Here is a 23,147-nt window from a genome sequence, read left to right on the forward strand (position 1 = left end):
ATCCTTACCAGAAGCATCCAGTTTGTTGTTAGACTTTTGTCACCACTTTCTCCTCCCACACACAGAACAGTGGATATTCCACTCTCATTCTTTCTTTCCCATTTTGGAGCTTGTGATGGAAGGGAAATTTGATCCCATGATGACTGGATGCCTAAAACCAAACAACTGGAATGATTCTTTTGTTCATACTGGATGGAGACTGAAGAGCCAGGAGCATCTGCTGGAGGAAGTTTTGTCATTGGAGAAACTGGGCTGTGTTTTCCACTGGTGAAATATGTAGGCACTAGAGTAGTTTTACTAGGGATAAACAGTGTATAATAACACATAATAGGCAGTTCCAAATACAATTAATGACCAAAGGACACTTCACTTAAATGACTTGCTTATTGTACCATGGAAAAGATGAGCTACTGGAGTAATCCAAGACTGGCATGATTTTACTAGGAGCTGGGAAATGGTTGTAGAAAATCTCATAGCTCACTAGTCAAAGAGAAACTTTCTCATATTTCTCTGTTGAGACAGAATACAACTGAAATATGTATGGGACAAATGAAAACTGAGTCAATTGTACATTTAAGAATGTTCATAACATGAAATCTTGCTCCTTCTGAACCTCTGTCTTTAGTGTGCGTTAGGAAAGCTTCAGAACTCTACATCACATCTACAAAGATATACAGAGCATAAAAATATGACTTTGCTTTCAGGTTATGGGGTTTTTTTTCCTGAATTAAATATAAAAGTGTATTTGTCCTTAAATAGTTCTAAAGAGGAGGCGCCAAATTTAAGTAAGGAAATATTCAGTGCATAGACTAAAAAAAAAAAATCTGTTGTTATAGCTTGAAAAATTCTGCATGAGCTATTGGAATTACCTGGTGGCTGTGACCGTCTTAGCCTGTGCACATGTGGTTAGTTTCCATTGTATTCAATTGGTGTGATCAAAGCGACATGATTGTCTGGTTACTTGGTTTGCTTTTTGTTGCTTGGTTTTGCTTTTTTGTTTTGTTACAGAAAAAATTACATTGGCTTCCACATTCATGCCTTCTCAATGGTTGCAAAACCCCGAGGGCTGAGAGTGTTATCTGGCAATATTTGATCGGGGAGCCACATGTATTTCGTTTGTGGCATCTCTTTTCACCTTTCACAATCTTTTTATGGAGCATCCTTTAAGCAGGAAGAAAGATGTTTTTTCATCAGAGTTTAAAGCGTTCTGCTACTTTATGTAATAGTCTTTATTGCAAATCTCTCAAAACTTAAGCTCAAACTGGATAAAGAATGATAAGTAGCATATTTAAATTTGTTGAGCAGTAGCAGATGAAACAGGTTGGTGCATTTGGTTGTGACTGGCAATATCACATGGAACCTTTCATATAACTGAGCAGGAAGTAACCAAATAGCAACTGAGCTGGTCTTCTCTGTTTCAAAATTGGTTTTGAAATTGTAAATGTTTTTTTAAAAAGTGGTTTGGGGTTTTTTCACAATAATGCTTTTTAACCACTAGAACATGGTGTTAATTGCTAATATTTCTCTTTTCAGGCAATGATGAACAAGTTATACTCCATGATGTTGAAAGGTAAATACACTGTGTTTCCAATGCTTCAAGAACTCCTTTAATATCAACTCACTGGAGGCATTTTCTGTTTTAAATTAAAGGTTTAGGAGAATTGTGTTTTAATACTGAAATTTGTTTTTTATTTATCTAAATTCGTAACTGGAATGGAGTATTTCCTATCACCCCATTTTCTTTTTAAGCACTTGAGTTCTGTATTATCTTGACCTCAGGAAAGAGAATGCTTATTAAATATATATGCTCTCCTGCAGACGGCACAGTAGGCTCTGAGTAGATTATTCTGGCACATAAACAACTGTTGGCACCTACAGACTTCTTGTTTTTCAACAGACTCACCTGACCTGTGTTTAAGATGGCTAGTGCTTGGCCTACCTAACTTCCTTTTTAAACTTTGGATGCAGCTGCCTGATTCTCCACACTAACATGAAGAATATTGCTTTTGGCACTTACTTTCTACCAAAACTGTAAACCAGTTGGGAACTGGGCTTTGTTGTGCTACATCAAGATTAGGCTGTTATTCAAAGTATAATTAATACAGTAGTGTAATACATTGAATTGGACTTCTCTAGACATCGTACCTACTGAGCTTCCAGCTTTTGAAGTAAAAAAACTTTAGAATTTTGGTCTGTACTAGTAACTTCTACAGATTTAAGTGTTGACCATTGATTTAACATGAACTGAAAAAAAAATAAAGAAAAAGAAGGAAGAGATACATGAAAGAATGGAGCTATAAAACCTTACATTTCTTTGAGTTTGCTGAATAACATAATATGGACTTATTTCTTGTTGTGTTTGTCCAAAGCCCTTTGCATTGAATTGTTCAGTGTTTATTTTCCTTCCATCATGCCTTATGTCTGCTTCTTGCATAAATCTTACATGCAAGCTGGGCAAAAGTAACTTTGTCTTCTGTTCTGATGGTTTCTCAGGAATATCATTGTTTAGTGTTTGGGGGTTTTTATGTTTGGGGTTTTTTTGTTTTGGTTTGGTTTGGTTTTTTGTGTTGTTTTTGGGTTTGTTTGGTTTGGTATTTTTGGGGGGGTGTGGTTTTGGGAGAGATTTTTTGTTTGGTGTTCTGTTTTTCTTGTTTTAATTAAATGTGGAAATGTCAGTTTTAGGAACTGGTGTTTATTGTGTTCTGACTTTTTAAGATTCTGCAAGATCTTTGTCATTTTTACTTTTCTATATAACACATTTTTCCTGATGTGTCTTGTTTAGATGTTTTGACAAGTCTTTTTGATATGCGCATATTTTTAATGTGCTATTTTTATCATTTTTTTTAATATGCTAAGTCCAGTTATAATCCATACAGAATTCCTTCTTTAAAGGCTATTTTGTATGATCTTTTAAAAGAAACCTTAGCAGACCAAATTCTGATTGGTTTCTATGTAAAGTTAATCTCTTTTTCATGATAACACTTGATCTGTCAACTGCTTTTTTGTAACTTTAAATGGCTTTTTCTGTTACTGCTTTCTTCCTCTTTTTTATTAATGATCCCTGAGATAGAGTTAGTAGATCTGCCACTAGGAACATCATTTGCCATGTGAGCAAAATGCTGATTTTATGTGGGATCTCTTTGGTGCTGTTTCCATGAGATATAGGGTTTGTATATATAATGTTTTTTCCCTAAAGAAATAAAGGGGCTTTTTAAAAGAAATAAAGCAGTCCCAGAATCTTCTGATTTAGTATTTCAGTTTTTGACCTCTCCATACCACTATTCCAGCTTTTTAGATGATCTGAAACATTGGAAAAAGAATGGACAATGTGCTTTTTCTTTTTTTATAGCTGTGAAACAGCTGAAATCTAGATATACTTTTGGGGGAATTATTTTTATTTTGTTGTTTTTTTGCTGTTCTTTCTACATGGAAAAATATAGGGTCTGGTCAATTCTGAAAAACAAAGAAAACTTACTGAAAAAGCCGTCTGGAATGTTGCTCTTATGTGAGCTTCGATTGAACTTTTGGACAAAACAAAAACCTGCATTAAAGAATGAACTTCTGTCTTGTTTTCCTTTTTACATTAAGTAGTAAAAATTTCTCCAGAGGTCCCAAAGCTTCTTTCCCTTTCCTATCACATCCTCCCAAACTTAAATCTAATGTATCGTGTTCCATAGCATCTTGCAGTATAGGAAGTTTTTAATGCTTGGGTTTTATTTTGAGATTTTTTTTTCCTCATAGCATAAAGTCACTATAGATGGTATTTTGTTTGGTTTTTACTCTAATTAAACAGAAGGCTCTTCTTATGAAATTACAGAAACTTTGTGACAAAGTATTACTAGGTAGATAAAGCAGTAAATACTTTGCTTCACAAAACAATAGCAAAAGAAGAAAGAATGACAATGTTGTGTCACTTCCAGCACTGAGACCTTGGATGTGTTTGCCCATGAGGATGCAGTGTATGGCCTTTCAGTGAGCCCAGTAAATGACAACATCTTTGCTAGCTCATCAGATGACGGCCGGGTCCTGATCTGGGACATCCGAGAGTCCTCCCATGGAGGTAAGATCTCTAGAAGGAAAATAGAATTGATTTAGGAAGAATTCAGGTAAGGCAAGGAAGAGAAAAGTTATGTTTATCTGGGACAGTCGATACAGTGAGTCTTGGAGAAGGGTGAAAGTGAGGCACAATTCTTTTGGCCAGTGACTGGCAAGCCCTAGTCTTACAGTTCTGTTACTGTCTTAAATGAGTACTTATAATTTTTATTAAAAATGGTGTTGAGCTGCTCCCTTCAGAAACATGTTCATACTCCAGTGTAAAAGAGCTACAATAGTGAATGAGCGTAAGGAACAATAGAAAAGCAATCCCTCTACTTTTCATTAAAATGACTTAGTGCCTCATTAGTTTAGCTCCTGTAATCTCTCTTTGACAGGCTGAAAGGCAACTTTTGATATCTTAGAAGAAAACTGTAGTGTCAATTTATTTATAATAAAGGTAGGAAGGAAAGCATCAGTAATTAGTGACTGATTAGTGAATGATTTGACTAAGGAAATATACACAAATTTAAAGTTTGTGTTTATTTTTAGTTTAAAGTTTTAGTTTATTTTAAAACCCAGCCCCTTTGGCAATCTGATGTTTCTCTCTACACTCAGCTGATGTAGGCCTTTGCTTCTTAGTGGGGGCTGCCATTTTAATAACATAGTCTTTTATGTCCCAGCAGGATTCTGATTTGATGATGCAAACATAGAAGGACAGTTTTGGTGTTAAATCTCATTTGGAGCTGCTGGCAGGCCAGCAGCAATTTCTAAAGCCTGTGGGCAGACTGGCAGAACAAAAGTTGGCTTCTTTTCTTGTTTTTACTTTTGACTTATGACAATTAATAACATCATGGAGCTTCATCTGTGGTCAGAGACCTTTATTTTCATCACTGCTAAAGAAACACTAAGAAGGATGATGCCTGATGAAAAAACTTGTAATAGAGCATGGAAGGAGGGTACAGAACAAGTAAATGTTAATTCTATCTCATTTGCTTGATAGGCAGTGGTTTCATAAGGTATTGGGAATTTGAGAGGGTTGCCTGTTTAACCATGTTTCATATGTGGTAATGAGGGAAATGAGGAAAGAAACATAGCTCTGGAGGTGCTTGTGGGGCTAAGGGTGCTGCACTGGTGGCTCAGACAGGGACAAGAACTGTCTCCCTAGCACGTGAGCGACGCAGGAATTGCACCAAAGCAAACAGTGAATGAGAAAGCCTGGCCAAATCCCTGGCTCAAAATAGAGATTGATTCTGGTTTCTTAGTTGATTTAAAGAGTGGCAGCATGCCACAAAAGATATAAACAAGGAAGAGAATTAGACTGTGCTTAAAGCTGTAAAGCTCACAGAAGCTGAGAGAAGGTAACAGAGTCAAGGCTTTTCCCCACCCTTCATGGAGACCGTATTTTGATGGAATAAATAAGGCAGTGTAGCAGCCCAAACAGTCTTATGAGAGGGAGAGTCTGAATGAGCATGTTTTCTACTCTGTGTGTGAACAGCAAGAGCTAATTGTTAACATTTTTTTATGCAAGAGGAGCACCCTTCTTGTCTGTTAGTACAGCACTTAAGAGGTGGTAGGCTTCTTTTCCCCAGGGTTAGCAGCTTGCTTTAAGCTGAGTTTCATACAAATTTATTTCACTTCTTGTAATATTATTCTCCCTTAGAAACAATTGCTGCTACATTTATGGTTTGGGTAATCAGCAGGGGCTATGGAAACTCTCAGGCATATATTACTAGGAAGATTTCAGAAGCTCCACCATGTATAGTCATTATCAGATGAGCATTTGGTCATGAACATTAAAAAGATTTAAGTATTTGATCTTTGAATAGCTAGTTTTAAACTCTGATAACCTTCCATAAAGAAAATGATGTCTTGAAATTCAGTGTGTATCCTTTTCCATATTTAGACAGAATTAATGTACACGTGGGTGGATTTTAAAACTTCAGGTTTTATATTGCTTTGGATGTGTCAGCTTGAGAATTGGTTTGAACATGTCTCCATATCTTCAGATCTTGTTATGCTGTTTCCATATTCAGCTGCCAAACTCCTTGCATTGAACAGTTGAATGCATTGTTTGTTCTTATGTCTGAAATTTCAACTTTTTCAACAGAGCCCTTCTGCTTGGCACACTACCCATCAGCCTTTCACAGTGTGATGTTTAATCCAGTAGAACCCAGATTACTGGCTACTGCCAACTCTAAGGAAGGTGTGGGACTCTGGGATATTCGTAAGCCTCAGAGGTATGATCTGGCTGACCCTGTTTTATGCTGAGTTATTTCTTTCCCTTGGGAGGTGATGGCATGCTGCTTTTTTTTTTTTTAATTTAAGTCAGTATATATGTTAGTAAGAAAAGATGCAGAACAAAGTTAATAGTGTTGTTAATAAATTATTTTGCATAATTAATATTCTTCCTCATACTTATGATCTAATTTGATTTAAAATGGGGCTAGATCTTCAGTTTTAAGGTAAGTCAAGGCTCCAAAACCTACCTGGCCTCACCACTGCAGATTAGCTTGGATTGCTCTGTCAAGTTCTCATCACTATGTTTAGAACTGTCTTGGTACTACTGGAAGAAGCTGTGGTGGGCACTGCCTGGTTTACAGTTTATTTTTCCTGCCCAGCTCAGTTTTTATTGGCTGACTAGAGAGTGTGGTCAAGACAGCTTTTTACTCAGTGCTTATGAGTTTAACATGGCTTCCTGAGTGATACAGACATCTGTATAATCATTTGGCTGTCTAATGTGCTTCCAGATTTGCACAGAGTTAAAAACAAATTAAGAGAATCAGGTTGCAGTTTGAAATATGGTTAGACTGGGTTCTAAAGTGGATGTATACAATGTCTGGTACCAGACTTTGGCATGCATGAGAGATTAAGCTTTTTTTGTCTTTCAGATTGTGAATGTTCATTTTTCCATCATAAAAATCTGTGGTGGGTTAAGTGTGGCTGCATGCCAGCTGTAACATAAATGAATGCAGGTGTTAAGTCTGCTTTCAGCTACCATTTTTCTGGGACAACCATTAGCTCTCTTCCTTTGCTTGATCAGAGATGTGTCCAAAACACAGTGAGAAGGGTGTATGCTTGGCTTGGGATAAGAAAATGGCTCTAAATCACTCTGCTGCCACTGCAGATTTTTTCCCCAGGAAACTCTCAGAAAAGAGGACTCTTCAGAATGATATGTGTCCTGCTAGTGGCCTGCCAAAGTCAGAGTCTCTCATATTTAAATAAATTATGCTGGATTTTTAGTCTATTTAAAGTAACAGAGCATTTGACAAAACTTCAACTTGTCTCTGTAGATCTAATTTGCTAATCTAGAAAGCTGGAACTTGTATTTCTATGTATTTTGTATTTTGACTTTGTCATATGAGGAAAAATAAATTAATTTTAGATCAGTAAAGATACAATCCTCACTCTGGTGAGGAAGTGGAAGCCAGAATTTACACATCTATCTGTGTATTTCAGTTTGTTACAGTCTTTTCTGGGGAAAATACACTTAATTATCAGGGGGTAAAATAGTTCTTGTTAAAGATAAGGTAATCCACATAATGCTGTAAGTACTTGTGGTAGACTGTATAAAACTGAAGTTGGTATGTGTGGGAGTTTGTGAATATTTTCCATATTCTTATTAATAATAAAGGATGCTGTAGTTGCAGGTAAGATCTGCCAAAAGTACTTTGGTTTGTGAGTTTTATAGGCAGAATGGGTTAAAGAGCCCTGAAATTCTCCACAATCTAGGGATAAACAGGAAGCTGCCTGTGTAAGCATGCCACTAGCACAGCAAAGGAAGGCTACTGCATCAGATGCTCTCCTCACTGTCAAAAAAGTCTGCTAATGGTAAAAATTCTTGCTTCCCTACACGTTTGTAGCTCTCTTTTATACTGTCTTTGATATCCAAGAGAATGTATTACTTTCTGAAGTGTAGGAAGGATGAAGAAATAGAGGTTTTTGAGGGACATGATTTGAGGGACAAGTATTTGTTTGATTGTTGAATCTTTGCTGGGATTGTTGAATAGCATAATGTATAAATAACCGTAGGGGGATAGGATATAGGAAAGTGAAGGTAGTGTAGAAAGTAATCTTACCCCCTAAAGAGTTGCAGCTGGGTTAATTATTAAAGATTAGGAGCAGGCCTGACTTTAACAGGCCACAGCTGTAGCCAAAGAGAAGAAGAGTGCTATAAAACAGTGGATGGATTGATTGGTTGGTTGGTTGGTGGGCAGGGGGAAGGAGGAACTGGAGTCGGTTACTGTGAGAAGAAGGAAGAGTCAGTGTTTAGAGGAGCTGCATATGAGAAACATCAAGGAGGTATGAAATTCTTGCACTAAGGAGACAACAATATGAAACCTTTGCAATGTAATGACAACAAATAACAACAAGTTGCTAGATCTGTCTGTTTCTTCCCTAGTCTACATTTTTATCTACATTGCTACACATGACTTTCACCTGTGAGGGGTTTTTATGCCTTAAGCTGTCAAGGGAAATTCCTCCTTTCCTTCAGTATTGATGTAGTCTATCATAACACTGAGGCCACTATGGAAGATTTTCACTCCTATCATTCTGCCTGTGGTGCTAATAGAAAGTACCAGATCAGTTCAACTTGGTTGCTTTGTCACATTCTGTGGTAGTGCAGTTTTGATTAGAGGTTGAATGGGTAGAAAGAAGGGGAAGAAGTTTAGATACTTTTAAATGCTTATTGTGGGTTGCCAAAATTTTAACCCCCAGTGGGTTAGGCTGGATCACAGCACTCTTCCAATACGGGACATGGGAAATGGTTACATGTAGTTAATAATTTGCTGATGGTATAACGCTTCCTGTAAAACTCATTGTCCCAACTACTGTCTGTTCTCAGATGGAGGCAGAGTTAGATAATGCAGGTGCTACTTTTTGCTTCATAACTGGAGGCTACTCTGGGGAATCTTGCTGCTGCTTGTCTGCAAAATCCAGCAAGTGAGAAGCTTGGAATTCCAAAGACTAGCTATTTGTGGCCAGTAGCAGTACTGTAGTTAGCAACACCTTCACATAACACATGTTGCAGCCAACAGCGCTGTGTGCATTGAGACTTTTTACAGATATAGGTGAGGTTTGATAAAACTCACAGGAACTGGCTGACCTTTACTCATTTGAAGGGGATCAGGCTTGATGCTGAATTTCTGGTTTTAATCAGCACAGACTTCTCAGAGGAAGTATAGTTTTTCTTTGATGCTGTTCAGCTTGGTAATGGACTATCAGAAAAGGGGAGATCTGCTGTTAACTTCTAAACTTGTATGTCAGTCACTGGAATATGGCTAACTGTGTAGTTTTAAACTAATTGCTCTACATTTTCAAAACATTGAATAGAGCAGTGATGTCCTTGTAGGTTAGAGAATTCAGATATTGATTCCATTGCTTGACAGGAACAAATGATCTGCATTTACTTATTTATCCAGAAAATCTGAGGATTTTTGCAGTGGTGTATTTTTTTCCCAAAATACATGGCTCTTCTCCAATTGAGTTATGGGAGAATTTGTCTCAGCTTGCTGTTGCATGCCTCCAGCCAGGAAAATCAGTTTTGTCCACTTCTTTAGGCAACATTAAGCACCTCTAAAAATTTTAAATTGAGTACTTTTCGGGCTAGGGAAGAAGTCCTGATTATGAGTAGATTTTATTAATATACTGTGGAATTGGTTAACTGTCTAATAGGAAGCTGGGAGTGCTTTATGCTTGGCTGCCACAGTGAAGGAGGTGATTGAAAAGCCAGCATTTCTTGGCATGCATGGAGAAATTTAGAGACAGTTGCACAGCTCTGAATTGTGGAAAGTTTAGCTCACTTCAAATAATCATAATTTGATTAGTCTTGCTGACTGAGTCAGGATAGAGAGGCGGATTCATTTTGCTTTTTCCCAAAGTTCATTCACAGCTTGATACCTCTGCTGTCTCAGATTTAGTGCAGCAATTGAGATTCTCTCTTTCTATCCCAGTATACTAATAAGATCTGGATGTGGTGGGTTGGCTCCTCAAAAATAGCATATGAAGTGCTATAAGTATAGAACTAATATAATTCTACGATTATAAGCTGACTAGTGAGTCTGGAAATCTTATTTTTCTAATTTTAGAATGTGTAAGTATTTCTATTCCTTCAGGTGGACGTTAAACTGAAACCATCTGTATTGTTTCTTCTTTAAAAAGAGTGCATTGAAAAGCTTTAAATGTGGTTTTGATAGAGGAGACTGTTGTAAGGCATTCACACCACTAGATGGGGTCTGGAAGCTGTGCCTTTTTAAAGGTACAAAGAGGGAGATCTGTGCTTCTTAAACTATTCACAATAAAATATGTATTAAAATATTGTCACAGAATTGCTGGGAGAAACTCAGCAAGTTGTAGCACCTATATATCTCAAGCAAACACTATGTAATTTCAGCTGTTGTTAGGTACTCACGTTCTCCCTTCTCTTTTTCTACACAGCTCTATGACCATCTCCTCCTTTTTACTGAAATAAAAAGACTGCTTTTTCCCTTAAGAAAATATTATCATTGTCCCTTTAATGCTTTCTTTTCCTGTGTTCCCTCTGACCCACCACTTACATCAACATATGTGGAAGTTTTTGAGATCAAAATTATATTGATTTATCCTATTAATGACCATCACATGTTTTCAAACTGATCTTCATGCTGTAATAAGGCTGAGAATTTAGAGAAGCAAACTCCTAAGCTGTGGACATGGAACACATGTTGTTAGATATTAGTGAATCATCTAGTGATCAGCTCATTAAACAGTAAGCAAAATATAGAGGTATAGAAATTTCTTCCCTGTAGTAAACAAATTACATTCAGGGGGATCTTGAGAGAGGACTCTTCTTAGCAGGTATATGAATGTTGAGGTGTGTTGATCTTGCCAATGTATGGAGGACTTTGAAGTGGCTGCACTGTGCTGCTGGTCTTGAACTGAGTGTATTTCCTAAAGCCTCTGTCTTAAAAAGAGCTTTTCTGCCAAGTGCTAATTACTAGGTGTTCAGCTTGCTCATTGTACTGCAAGTAAACACAATCCAACTCTTAAAACAATCTATGACATCCATAACTTCTGGTCCACATGTATTGGAGATCGTAGGTACTTTTGAAAATCCAGTTCTTGGCTCCTGATTGCTTTGACTGGTAGTTTATCTTACTTCATTGAGTTCCCAGCCTTTCAAAGACCTGATGAGTATTACCTTTTTTGGTTTTGTATCAGTGGTCTGGTAGCAAGAGGAAAACCCAGTTGGACATAAAAATCTTGCAGGTGGTATTAGATTGACATGCAGCTGAAAAAGCTAGGTTTAAGGTTTAGGAGGCCTCTCTCAGTATCAAAATAGGAGTGGTAGCTACCAGAACTAGAGGAAATTTGAAAGCAATTCTTCATAGTTTAGTTAAATGCATGTCAAGTAGACCAGCTTTGTAAGAGAGGACTGAATATTACCTCTGAATAATGGCATGGTTAATTCTGTTAGGGTTTCTTTTTGATAAGTGGATGGGCAAGGGAAGTGGAGGAAGGGGAGATGATGCGTATTTGCAGCTCTGTCTGTACCACAGGCGATATTTGTAACCTGTTGCATAGAGAGGACTTTAGAAAATCTCTGTGGTGATGTTGAAGGTATTCTAAGGTCATAAACACAGCATCATAACTGAGTACGAGTCCATAGATTGAGGTCTCCAGTGGTTGCCCATTTTAGTTTCTAGGGTCATACCTTCAAGAGATCACACAAGAAGAACAGAGATGGCAGTTTTTTTCTGAGTAATGCTTACACATGTGCTGAATTTTTATCCTTTCTAGCTTTCCTTCCTAATCTCACTCTACGAAGTAACTTTTGCCTTTTTTTATCTTTGTGTTACCAAGATGTCTGGTGTGTTAGATGAAATACTGAGCTTCTGCAAGTATGAGGGATCAGTATTGTTGGTGGTTTGTGTTGGGGATAGTAATTCAGGGACCAGACACAGGATTTGCTTCTGACAGTGAGCTTACCAAGGTTCAGGGCTCTTTCCTTAAAAGCTAGTGCTGGTGAATTGGGAATTTTCTTCATGTAGAATCTGTAGGTGATACATGATGGCAGGAATAGTATGAGGTTATTTAAAATTTTACTTTGACAGTCTTACATTTTGACTTTTCATGTGAAGGAAAGAAGCTTCTGATAGTCATCACTTCCAGTGTGATTGCTTTGGGATTCCCAAAGTCCCTGTAGGTGGAACAGTTCACTACATCATTGAATTGGCAAATACCTGTTTCAATTATTTCAGTGCAATAGAAGTGTGCTGCATGTTTCTGTTTGGAGACCCTTGTCAGTCCTGCTCTGAGCAGAGCACTGTATTAAGGGCTGCAGGAGAAATGTGTGTATCTTGGCAACCACTTGATCATTGTCAGGCTAATAATTTCTTTCTCTTCCTAGTCGAATAATTTGGTGTGAATTTTGACTGATTTGATGTTGCTTAAAGTAATCCATTTAGGCTACAGTTTAACAAATTTTAAGTGCTGTTTTGGAACTCACCAATATGGGTCAACCATACAACCTCAAATAGTTCAAATAACTATTTGTCTTCTCTTGCAGTTCAGGAAATAGAACTCATCCCACACATGTACCATCCTCATATGTTACACTTCTGTGCTACTGAGGCAGCTCAACTGATCAGTTTCTCAACCTAGAGTTTAAAGATCTAACCAAGTCCAACTTGGCATATTTGCCCCGAATTACACAGAACCTAAATGTAGACACTTTCCCTCCCTATTTGTGTTCCATTATTTCTCAAAAATTCCCTTTTGAACTTTTAGAAAGTGAACTGATTATTGCTTAAATTCATGGGATTGAATTTTTCTGGGGATCTTTGGGATACATTGAAAGAACATTTTAATAGTAATGGCATCTAGGGGAGCAGTACTTTTTGGATGGCTTTTGGCTTTGATTTCCTTATTGTAAACATAAATCTCAAAAACGTTTGCCACAAATTTAGCCAAATTCAACGACTTAATTTAAAGTAAGAAATATCTAAGTATCTCTGTCTTTCCTTCTTTCTTCTCACTGAGAGGAAAAAAGGGAGTACTTGCAAATGAGCCTTTTTTGTCTTTGGGCAAGGAGAGATGGTAACAATCATCAAGGCTTTAGTCATGTTGATGACTTTCCTGCCTGAGGAGACTTTTTTTTTGTCGTTGCCATCTTCAGTCATTTGATGCTTTTTTTTTTTTTTTTCTTTAAAGACAGGATTGCAGCCTGAAATTTTGAACTATGTAGATCAGTGAATTTATTGTTAAACAATTTTTTTATTCTGAAGCAGTAATTTCGGTTGGTGGTGTAAGCATCACCTAATAGATAGTCTGGAAATACTTAACTTTGCAAGTTTGCCAAATACTGCCTGGTATTTAAGTGTGTGAACCAGATACTGTAGTCTCTTTTTCCCACCCTTATGCCTTGTCCTTATTGTGGCATTTCCTGGGATGGTAACGTAGGAAGGACCCTCTCCCTTAGCTATATTCTAGATGTACACACTCCATATTTCATTTGCAGTCCTGCTTTATGCGTGATCTTGTCAGCCCTCTTGGGATAGAGGGTTTAGCTTAGCTTTCTCTGTGTTTAGTCTGGTGTCCTTCCTGAAGTGGAGTGTATTTAGAAAGATTTTTAGCTTTCCTCTGGGATCCCTGGATTTGTTGATCAGACACAACTGAATTTTGGAGAACTGAGGTTCAAATTGTATAATAGAAAAGAGTGTTCTTAGTAGCTCAGCTTTTAATTCTTTGTTGTTCTCAGATAGGGCTATGGTCATTCTTCTGTTTGGCCTCTCCTGTCTTGATTGTTCTCCATCATGTGCACTGGGATTTTCTGATTTGAAGATTAAACTTTTTCACACCTATCAGCATCCTCACATTAGCACTCTTGATTCTGGCAGGCACTTAAACTCAATACTGTCCCTTTGCTCTGCTATTCAGGTTTTAGATATTCAACACTATGTGTAACTGTAAACAAGAAGTCAGGAAACCTGGTTTTGTTTCAGAGTGTTGGTTAGGTCTGTTGGTTGACCTTTCTTGCCCTCAGTTTTTCCTGTACCAAGAAAAGGGAAAACTGCCTACTTCAAAAGCCTCATGGTGCTTAATCTTTTTGTTAGCTTTGAAATACTTTAGCACCCAGGTCTTTCTAAAGCAAGAATTTAAAGTGCAAAGTATTGTCCTTGTAATGCAAATTTTGAAAGTATAATCTGTTGCTCAAAAGAAGCTCAGATTGAATGGGTTTTTGTAGAGGGCTTTCTTAAGGCAGTAATCATTTGTAAATCTTACCCTAATCACATCTATACCTCAATTTAATATGGAGGGAATTAAGAGAAACTTTTTTTGTCTAAAATGGAGAAAGGAAAATTAAAAATATATGTTGTTGACTGAAATCAAAGGGAGCCTCTTAGTGCATTTACTAGGAGAACATATGAAAAATTAGTTTAAGCCTATTGTAAGAGAAGGGAATTAGTCTTTGAAACATCAGTCCAGGGGAAATTGTGGTAGAACCAACCTGGTGAGTCCAAAGTTATGTCTGCAGTTGTGTTCACTTAGCTTTAGGTGAAATTTTGTATTCATCTTTTACCTACTAGAGGCAAAAGCTTTACTAGTTCAATGCTCTTCTACTGCAGGAGCATTTTGGATCTTGCCAATTTTCCTGTCAAAAGAAAGGTCTACTTTCTTCTTGCTGCTATTTTCTTTAATATCTACTTCTGTAGTTTTTGTAAATTAAAAGTTCTTGCAGCTTCACTAGAGGAAAGCAGGGAAGGGAGTGTATATATATATTATTGGATGAGAGAGCAAATCTGTGGCTGATGTTACTCATAAGCTTTCCTAATGCAAGGCAATAATTGTAGCACAATGTTCAGGAAAAATCTGTTGCAGGATTGCAGTATTGACACGACTGATTTTGCATAAGGCATAAAAATGGCTTCATTCTTCAGGAGGAATTGCTAACTTTTACACTCAGATTATTTTTCAAAGGTAACATTCTCTGATATCCATATTCTTTGTGTTGTAAGGACTTTGGCGAATGCTTGGTTTTGGGAACACATCCTGCTCCTTTATTTGGCCTAAAGGTCATCTTCCCATGCCATGTCTGGCTGTATTTGTATCTTCTCTATCTGGTTATCTGATGGAACCTGCTGCTTTGTGTTTTGCTGGATTTAACTGAGAAGTGTTCCCTGTCACAGTCTGTACTCCATCCTACAAGGTGCTATTTCTGAACAGGCTGGATAACGGACTCTGATCAGAGAATTTAGGGATTAGAAAAGGATGGAAAAGATCAGGTGTTTCAGCTAGTTTGTGGTTGTTTGACAGTTGCTTTTTATATTGTATTCTCAAGTTTCTTTTTTTTTAAATCAAGCTAAATTTTATTGTTGTTTGGTTACGTTTTGGGTGGAAAAAACCCTGAAAAACTAATTGTCTGTTTACTAGATCTCATTTATTGCTTACATTACAGTAACACCTACATGATTCAAGCAGAGAGTGAGAATAGGACACTCTTGTGCTTGGTGACCCACAGATCTGTAGTGAGGGCAAGCCTAGGGCAGGAGAATGTTTGTGACCAGGTCTGTAATAAGACCTAAACAAACCTTGGCTCGAGCTCGAGGAGGATGTGAAGCATTCAAACAAACTTGCTGTTGTTTGCTACTGTTCACTCTTTGCAATGGCAGAGGTAACCTTAAATCCTGAAAGGATAAAAGTTATACAGATGAGGAGGAGAATTTAGTATACTTTACACCTCTGCTCTTGTCATCTTCCTCAGAATACTGAAATTCTTGAGCTATTTTCCTGTGAGTAAAGGCAGAATACAGGAAATCATACTCTCACTGAAGAGCTGCCTGAGATCACCGAGGTAGCAACATTTTCACTCAGTGATGCAGTTAGGTCATAAGGACCAAACTAGGCAAGCCTTTGCTGTTACATTGTCAGGTTGCTCTGGGTACATAAATGGTGATGTCTGATGTTTTTAAGGCTCCACTTTCTGAATTCTGTTATCAGATAAGAATCTCAGTTATTTAAAAAAATTAAAATATTGCCCTCATGGTGTGGAGGGAACAGCAAAGCTTCTATCCACCTTTGAGTTTGCCGTGCCTGAAAGTTCATTAATGATGGGGAGATTCCATTTTGAACTAGTTTATATGTTTCTGACCTTAACAGTAAACAGCAAAGAAATGTCACATTCTTGAACATGCTGAATCTTCACCCTGAATTCTGTACTTTTCTTATCTTGGTGGATGGAGTTGATTTTAACTGTACTTTCTTTTTGGAGGAAAGCAAAGATATTAGTTTTGCTAATAATACACAGCTTTTATTTTATTTGGTTATTGTTTATAATACCCCTTACTTCCTGGTAAGGATTCTTGGAGACAGTTCTTGTGAAGGTAGTAAGATAATCAGAAGTAGTTAAGATAGAATTTAGAAAAATGAGCTTGTTTCTGAAAAATAATAAAATCTTGAGTATGGCTTGTATACCTTCTAATCTTCAAAGACGGGTGGGCTTCCTTCACATTTGTTAATATTTGTAATGCTTATAGTGAAATGCTGTATACTCAGACTCAATTTATCTGCTTTTCAAAGAAACTATCTTGAGATTTCTGAGATTCATAATCTGCTTTAAAAGGGTCTGCATGATTATTGATATTGTCCTGACTTTTCTGTTATTGGTTAATTTGGCTCTTAAGTGTTTGCTTCAGACTATATATGAATTGTGTCCTTTTAAACACACAATAATTTTCTTGCAAATAAACCCCCAAACTTTTCTGCAGTTTTCCAGGCCAAAATTCTGTCTGCCAAATTTCATTCCAGTTATTTTTTTGCACAGTTAGAAGTTTCTCAATTTTGCGGTTACAGAATTGCTGACAAACACAGTTGTATGCAATGGTGTGTATTAGTTACAAGCATTCAGTTCATTCTTTCCTTTTAAGGTCATTCTTTCATTAACTTAGTCTCACTCACTGCTGTTTATGATACCAACACTTTTCCCTTGCTTAATTAATTTCTTTTCTTAAAGGACACCCCTGTCCCAAGGACAGTGTTTGTACTGCAATGCAGTGATACTGCTCCTTCCCTTGCTCCACTAACTGCCAGTTAACCAAATTATTTACATTAGTGGTGCTGCTGGTGGATTCAAAGCCTTCCATTGTTTGGCTGAGCTGTATTTAGTCAGCCCTTGCCTGCTGCCTTCGTGCTGCGAATCCAGCTACGGAAATGACCATATTGCATAGAATCGTCCATTCTCCCTCCTCAGCCTCCCTCCAGCTCCAGCATGTGTGTTTGGATTGCAATATTCCATCTGTGGACTAAATATTTCTCTTAATCATACAATGACTTTTTAAAAAACTCAGAAGTTCATGTGTCTCTCTCTATATTGCTTCCAGAGCTGGTAGGCAACATCAGCATTCCACAGCTGTCTGGGTGAGCCAAATTTGGAAGCAGAGTAAATCCGAGTAGTCTGGCTTTGGATTCATGAAAATAATGCCTCTGGCAGAAAGAGCACTCATCGTGTTCAGAAATGTCCTTTTAGTATTGCCTTCAGATTTCTCACTAGCTGTCGTGGTCTGTGTCTTCAAGATGAGAGAATTGTTTCTGGAATGCTGCATCAGTAAACTTTTAGCAACTGCAACAAGGTGTTGCCTCTGAAACTCCTTTGTTAGTGCATGCAGGAAGTGGCAATTCTAACATGAGCAACGTATCCAAACCTGTCTACCCTGCCCCACATAATCCTCTGTGAAAAAATCCAAAAGTAACACTGACTAAAAGTACAGCACAACACCCTGGTGCATATAGTCATTGGAACATGCTTAAACACAGCACTTCTCTTCCTCTCCCCTCCCTACTCCCCAAAAAAAGAAAGTGCAAAAGCTCTCATTCTGATTAATTTGAAGGTCTTTAGAGCTTCTTGATTCAGACATCCTCTTTAGTACTAATGAGTATTAGTACTAAACTACTAAGAGAGGTCTTTAGTACTAAAGTACTGTAAAAAATAACTTCTGCTGGCTTCTTTCTTGGAGAGGGCTGACTGCTTTTTTCCTGCAATTTTGATGGAGATAGATACTCTGGAAGGCATCTCAGGCAATTATTATTTTTTTCCTAAAATCATCATGATTGTTCTAAAATCACCAAAATTTTATGATGCAGGTTACTGAAGTCTTAGGGTTCCTCAGTTCTCAGTACTGCTACCATGTGCACTGCCTGCAGTATGAGGCAGAGAGAGTTTTCTAAAATCCTTTATATGTTCTCTGTTTAGAACTAGGTGAGCAGCTTTGCCACCAAGATAGAGCTGTGAGCTGCACTCCCTCCATACACATCCCCCCCTCTTGTTTGTGAACATATCTCAGATGTTCTGTCCTAGGAGGAGAGAGAGAGACTGAGCAGATATTTTTCCTCTGTTTGGGTCAGGAAGTGGATGTTTGGTGGGGGCTTGTGTCAGTTTGTTCACCTCATCCCCACCTGACTACTTGCTGCTGCTTTTCAGAGTTTCTTAAAGGAAAACACTGTGCAGTGAATTTAACAAGTCCTTTCAAAGAGGCAGAGAGGAAGCAATCAGAACACAGCAGGGTGGGGAAAACAGAAAGCTGCTGTCTTGTGATTAGTAGTACAAAATGCTGCACTTGGAACGATAGTGTCAGGCTTTTGGGGCCAGAATTAGGGCAGGTGGGGTAGTCATTACTCTTATATTATAAATGAATGGCAAACAGCTATTTTAGTATTTCTTTCTGTATCAGCCAAACTAGCTCAATGCTTTTTTTGGTTAGTGAGGGGGTTTCATTTTTGTTTGGTTTTTTTTTTTTTGTTTGAGCCAAATGTTTAAAAAAACTGCAGCAGGAACTGTATTTCCATCACATGTGTGGCTGAATTGTGTGGAGTTAGGGTCTGAGGCAGGCAAAACTGTGGATCTTTTGAGACGTATTAACTGTGCAGCTCCTTAATTCTAGGCTTTTCATGTGTGGATATTTTTTTCTGAAGTTCTAGTCTCTTGCTTCCTTTAATCTCTGAAATAAAACATTCTTTTAGAGCTTTGTCACACTGAAGTTACTGCAACACAATACAGAATTCAATTCCAAGTGTTTGCTTTAGTACCTTTGACTGCTGTAGGAGCTTAATGAAACATCTGTAAGCAGAATGGAAGCCAGTTTAATATTGCACTCCTATTTCTATAAAATATAATCTCAAATGATCTCAGGCAGGGCATAATACTAGCAATGATGGAAACTTTGCTTGAAGACTGGAAAGGATGGGGCATCTGGTAGGCTCACTCGTGCAGGAGAGAATTCTGGGCTGTGATTTGGATTAAGAAGGAGAACTGGTAATGAGGGGAGCAGCTTAATCTTTGTGCAGCAGTGGTTGCACCTAAACATTAAGTCTGGTTGGTGCATATTTGTTATGACCTTCTTATTCATGCTGGACAACTCATGTATTTTTTTTATTAAAAATTAAATTTTCTTAGCCAAAAAAATCTAGAATTGTTTCTTCTGCCTGTTTTTTGTGTTGAGTTCTTGGTTGGGTTGGGGTTTTGGGGGATTTATGATGTTTTATCTTACTTGTTCTTTTTGAAGAAAGTGGAAAATTCCATAGAAAAAGAAATGGCTTGCTAAGACCTATCTTAGCAAAGGGGAGGCAAAAATATCATATGTGTTTTGGTTATCTTGTTTTGTTTTGATTTTTAATGCCTGACTGAGTATTTTGAGGCGAGTACTTTATTGATCTCAATTAACAGAAACAAGGGCTGACAAGAGGGATCCTAAATCCTTGTCTCTAAGCTTACGGTTTCTAGTATTAAATTCTCTCGTGTTTTAATTAAATACCTTGAAGATGATTAATAAAAGCTTGGCAACTTTGCCTTGGAGGAGGAGAACAAGAGACACCAGCACTGTTCATGCTGAGAGAAGTGTTTGAAGTTTTGGTGCCCAGCCTTAAGAACTTACTAGTTACTTGGCTTTGAAAATGTGACTTCTGGTGCCTTTGTGGCACCCTGGCTTTGACTGCTCAGTGCACAAAGAGTGTGTGTGGAAGAGAGGAGCATATTTCTAGGGCATTCATTATGCAGAGTCTTATATTTTGTGTTGGTTTTGTTTAACTCTGGCTTAGGAGCAATGGTTTTTTAACTTCATGGTATCTCAGGCAATGATGCATGTTTTGACCTGCATGGAATGTGGCTTCCCATCCGTGTGGAGTGACTCATTCCTCACAGTTGTTGGGGCAAAGGCCTTTATCAGAAGGTGTTATGCATTAAAATCTATGAATAAGCTTCCCTCTAGAATTTACAAATTCTGAGCTGGCATGCTTTTTCTGGTCCAGAAAGGGCATAACAGTCACAGCTCTCAACAAGATTTGATGGTTATTGCTCAAAACAGAAGTGTTAACAAAGAATTGAGCTCTAGCCCTGTTTAGGAAGGTTTCAGTGACCACTGAACAAAAAAGAGATAAAATGTCTTCCATCTTTGTCTCGCTTTCCATATACACAATCATTTCATGTACACAGATTGACTGAAGTCCTTGAAAAGAACAGAAAATCTGTAGAAGTTGCATTTAAGGTGTGCTTTGATTAACTTTAGGTTGCTTTATGGAACAAATTCCATATCTGTTACTTTTTTAAAGAGAGTCTGGAAACTTGTGAACCTTTGGTTTTGTTTTGTGTATGTCAATAAGAATGGATACAAATACTGAATATATAGCCTTATACGGGACAAGGAAACCAGCTAATCCTGCCACATGAGTTTTAGGTAATAATGTCATGTGATAACATAATTGTCTTGCCTACTTGGCAGTATTTTTAGATGAAGCTAGTTCAAGATTACCTAAGTAACTTATTTTAGCATTTCTTGCAATAACATGTTAGTAAGATGTCCTTTTATTTAAGACATCTGGAACTGATTGTAGAGTTTAAACATCCTCTGATGCCCTGTAGAGATATAAATAGAAGCAGAAGAGAGAGAATGGCCAGCCTGTCTACATTTGGAGAAAATGCCATCTGGTGCCAGAGCAAGGGTAAAAGACTGCTTGGTTGAAGAACCAGCTAACAAAAGTAAAGAACGGCCTTTTTAAGGCTAAGTGCTCTGTCCGACTTTGCTAATGTATTTTTTATTAACAAAACTACTCAGAGTCTTTAACTTCTCTCTTCTGAAGACTTTACAAACATAGCATTTTGATAGCTTGTCATTCAGGTTTCATATTAAGATTTTTCAGGAATTGAATGCAGAAACTAAATAAGATTATAATTTCCTGGGCTTGTTTGTTTGGAAAGCCTCAGTACGATTAAAGAGAGTTGTGTCTCTAAGTAGTTGAGTTGGTATGTGCAGCCCATCTCACTTAGTCCCACCTGTCTTTTCCCAGTTCCCTGCTCCGCTATGGTGGGAACCTTTCCCTTCAGAGCGCCATGAGCGTCCGGTTCAACAGCAACGGCACGCAGCTGCTGGCGCTGCGGCGGCGCCTGCCCCCCGTGCTCTACGACATCCACTGCCGCCTCCCCGTCTTCCAGTTCGACAACCAGGGCTACTTCAACTCCTGCACCATGAAGAGCTGCTGCTTTGCAGGTGATCGTGATCAGGTAATAAACAAGCAATGCTGCCCTGAGTCTCCAGAGTTTCCATGACTGTTTTGAATGCCGTTGTGAGGGTGGCTTCTTTCTGATTCAGCAGATAACACAGGAAGCAGGGCACGTACAGGCTTATTCAGAACTGTTTTGCAATGTGGGCTCTGAAAGAGGGAAAACATATACCAAAACACCTGAGAAGTTTTACCTGTTGTTTGATGTGATCTAATACTTACTTGGAAGATTACATGCAGAAGAAAATATTTGCTGTCTTTTTAAGTCCAATTAATACAACATTATCTTCCTCATATGATAAGGAAGCATCTTCCTTGCAGTTCAATTTCATTATAGAGTGATGTAGAGGCAATCCCACAAAATATAAGTATTGTGTATTTATAGAGTTATTACTTCTTATTTCAAATTATAATGTTTCTCTTTTAATACTCGACTACTAGATCAGGTAGGATAGGTCTTTGTAGGTCACTGATCTGTAAGTGGTGATGGCAGGTGGTTAGAAAGGGATAGTCTGTTACTTCACTGAGACAGGGCTCTGTCCCTACTACTGACCACAAGGAAATAGGTCACACATAAGTTGGCTAAAAGAAGTTCATATGATTCTAGAGCCAGATATTGTCTTTGGACAGCTGTATTTAATAACCACAAGCACCGTTTAAGGACAAAAGATGTATTTTCAAGCTATGATGGTATCAAACTATGATCTGAAAATTTCTTAACTGTCATCAGCAAAATTCCTGCAGTCAGAACCTGATCACTAATTCTATTGCTGCTGCTGCAGGAGGCAGAGTTGAGCTTCTTTCAGATTGCAAGTAGGAAATACATTCATGTCACTGAACTTGAGCAGCGTTCCTTAGTTCTGAATATTTTTTGACAAGAGTGTGAAAATGTGATAATGAAATTCATTTAAAACAATCGAGTGGCTTACTATAAAGCATGGGAAAACATGTGTTGGTTAGGAAGAAAACCACTGACAATTTGTGGTCCATTATTTAGTCAGCCTAAAGATAACACACTTTTCTCCTCTGGAACTCAGTGTAGAGCTTAAATTATGTGTACACTCTGACACATAAGTTGGCTTCTAATTTTTTATTAAAGATGTAGAGAAAAGTCTTAGTATATGTTGCTCTGCTTTCTAAGGCATTTTCTTATGGGTATGGAGTTATTTTAAGAGGGAGGAGTATGTCTGTTCTGTATGAGGCTGATTTGATACTTCAGGAGCCTGCATTTAAAAAAAAAAACTTTATATACTTGTGGCTGGACAGACCTTCTGTTCAGATAAATAGCAGCAGGTAATGCTGGTAATGAGTTGGAAATCAGCAAAAGACTATTATAGTCTCTCATAAAACTGTACGAAGCTAATAGAGAAGATGAACTTTTCTATGGAATGTTAGAGAGATGTGGAATTTGACATTTAGACACAAGCTCATACCCATCTTCTAACTGGAAGGAAAAATGATAATGAATTCAGAAAATGCCAACACATGCTCCAACTCTATGTCTGAAACTGTCCAGTAATGTTCAAATTCAGTGGCTAAGAGTGTCAACACTAGGGACAGCCCTTATAGGGACTGCCTTCTACAGGGAA

The 23,147-nt window shown here is 37.8% G+C and overlaps 1 protein-coding gene across 2 annotated transcripts in view; it reads left to right on the forward strand.

Annotated features, from left to right (window-relative positions):
- The window catches only part of DCAF5 (DDB1 and CUL4 associated factor 5), a 67,584-nt gene that overhangs the window by 12,430 nt on the left and 32,007 nt on the right, over positions 1–23,147 (forward strand). For both annotated transcript variants that reach the window (XM_030949293.1, XM_030949294.1), the window contains exons 3-6: positions 1,534–1,570; positions 3,921–4,060; positions 6,143–6,272; positions 21,346–21,559. In XM_030949293.1, coding sequence (XP_030805153.1) covers positions 1,534–1,570; positions 3,921–4,060; positions 6,143–6,272; positions 21,346–21,559 — 521 coding nt within the window. The remainder of the gene's footprint in view (positions 1–1,533; positions 1,571–3,920; positions 4,061–6,142; positions 6,273–21,345; positions 21,560–23,147) is intronic.

This window comes from Camarhynchus parvulus, chromosome 5 (genome assembly GCF_901933205.1).
Source record: "Camarhynchus parvulus chromosome 5, STF_HiC, whole genome shotgun sequence".
NCBI classification, from domain to species: domain Eukaryota; kingdom Metazoa; phylum Chordata; class Aves; order Passeriformes; family Thraupidae; genus Camarhynchus; species Camarhynchus parvulus.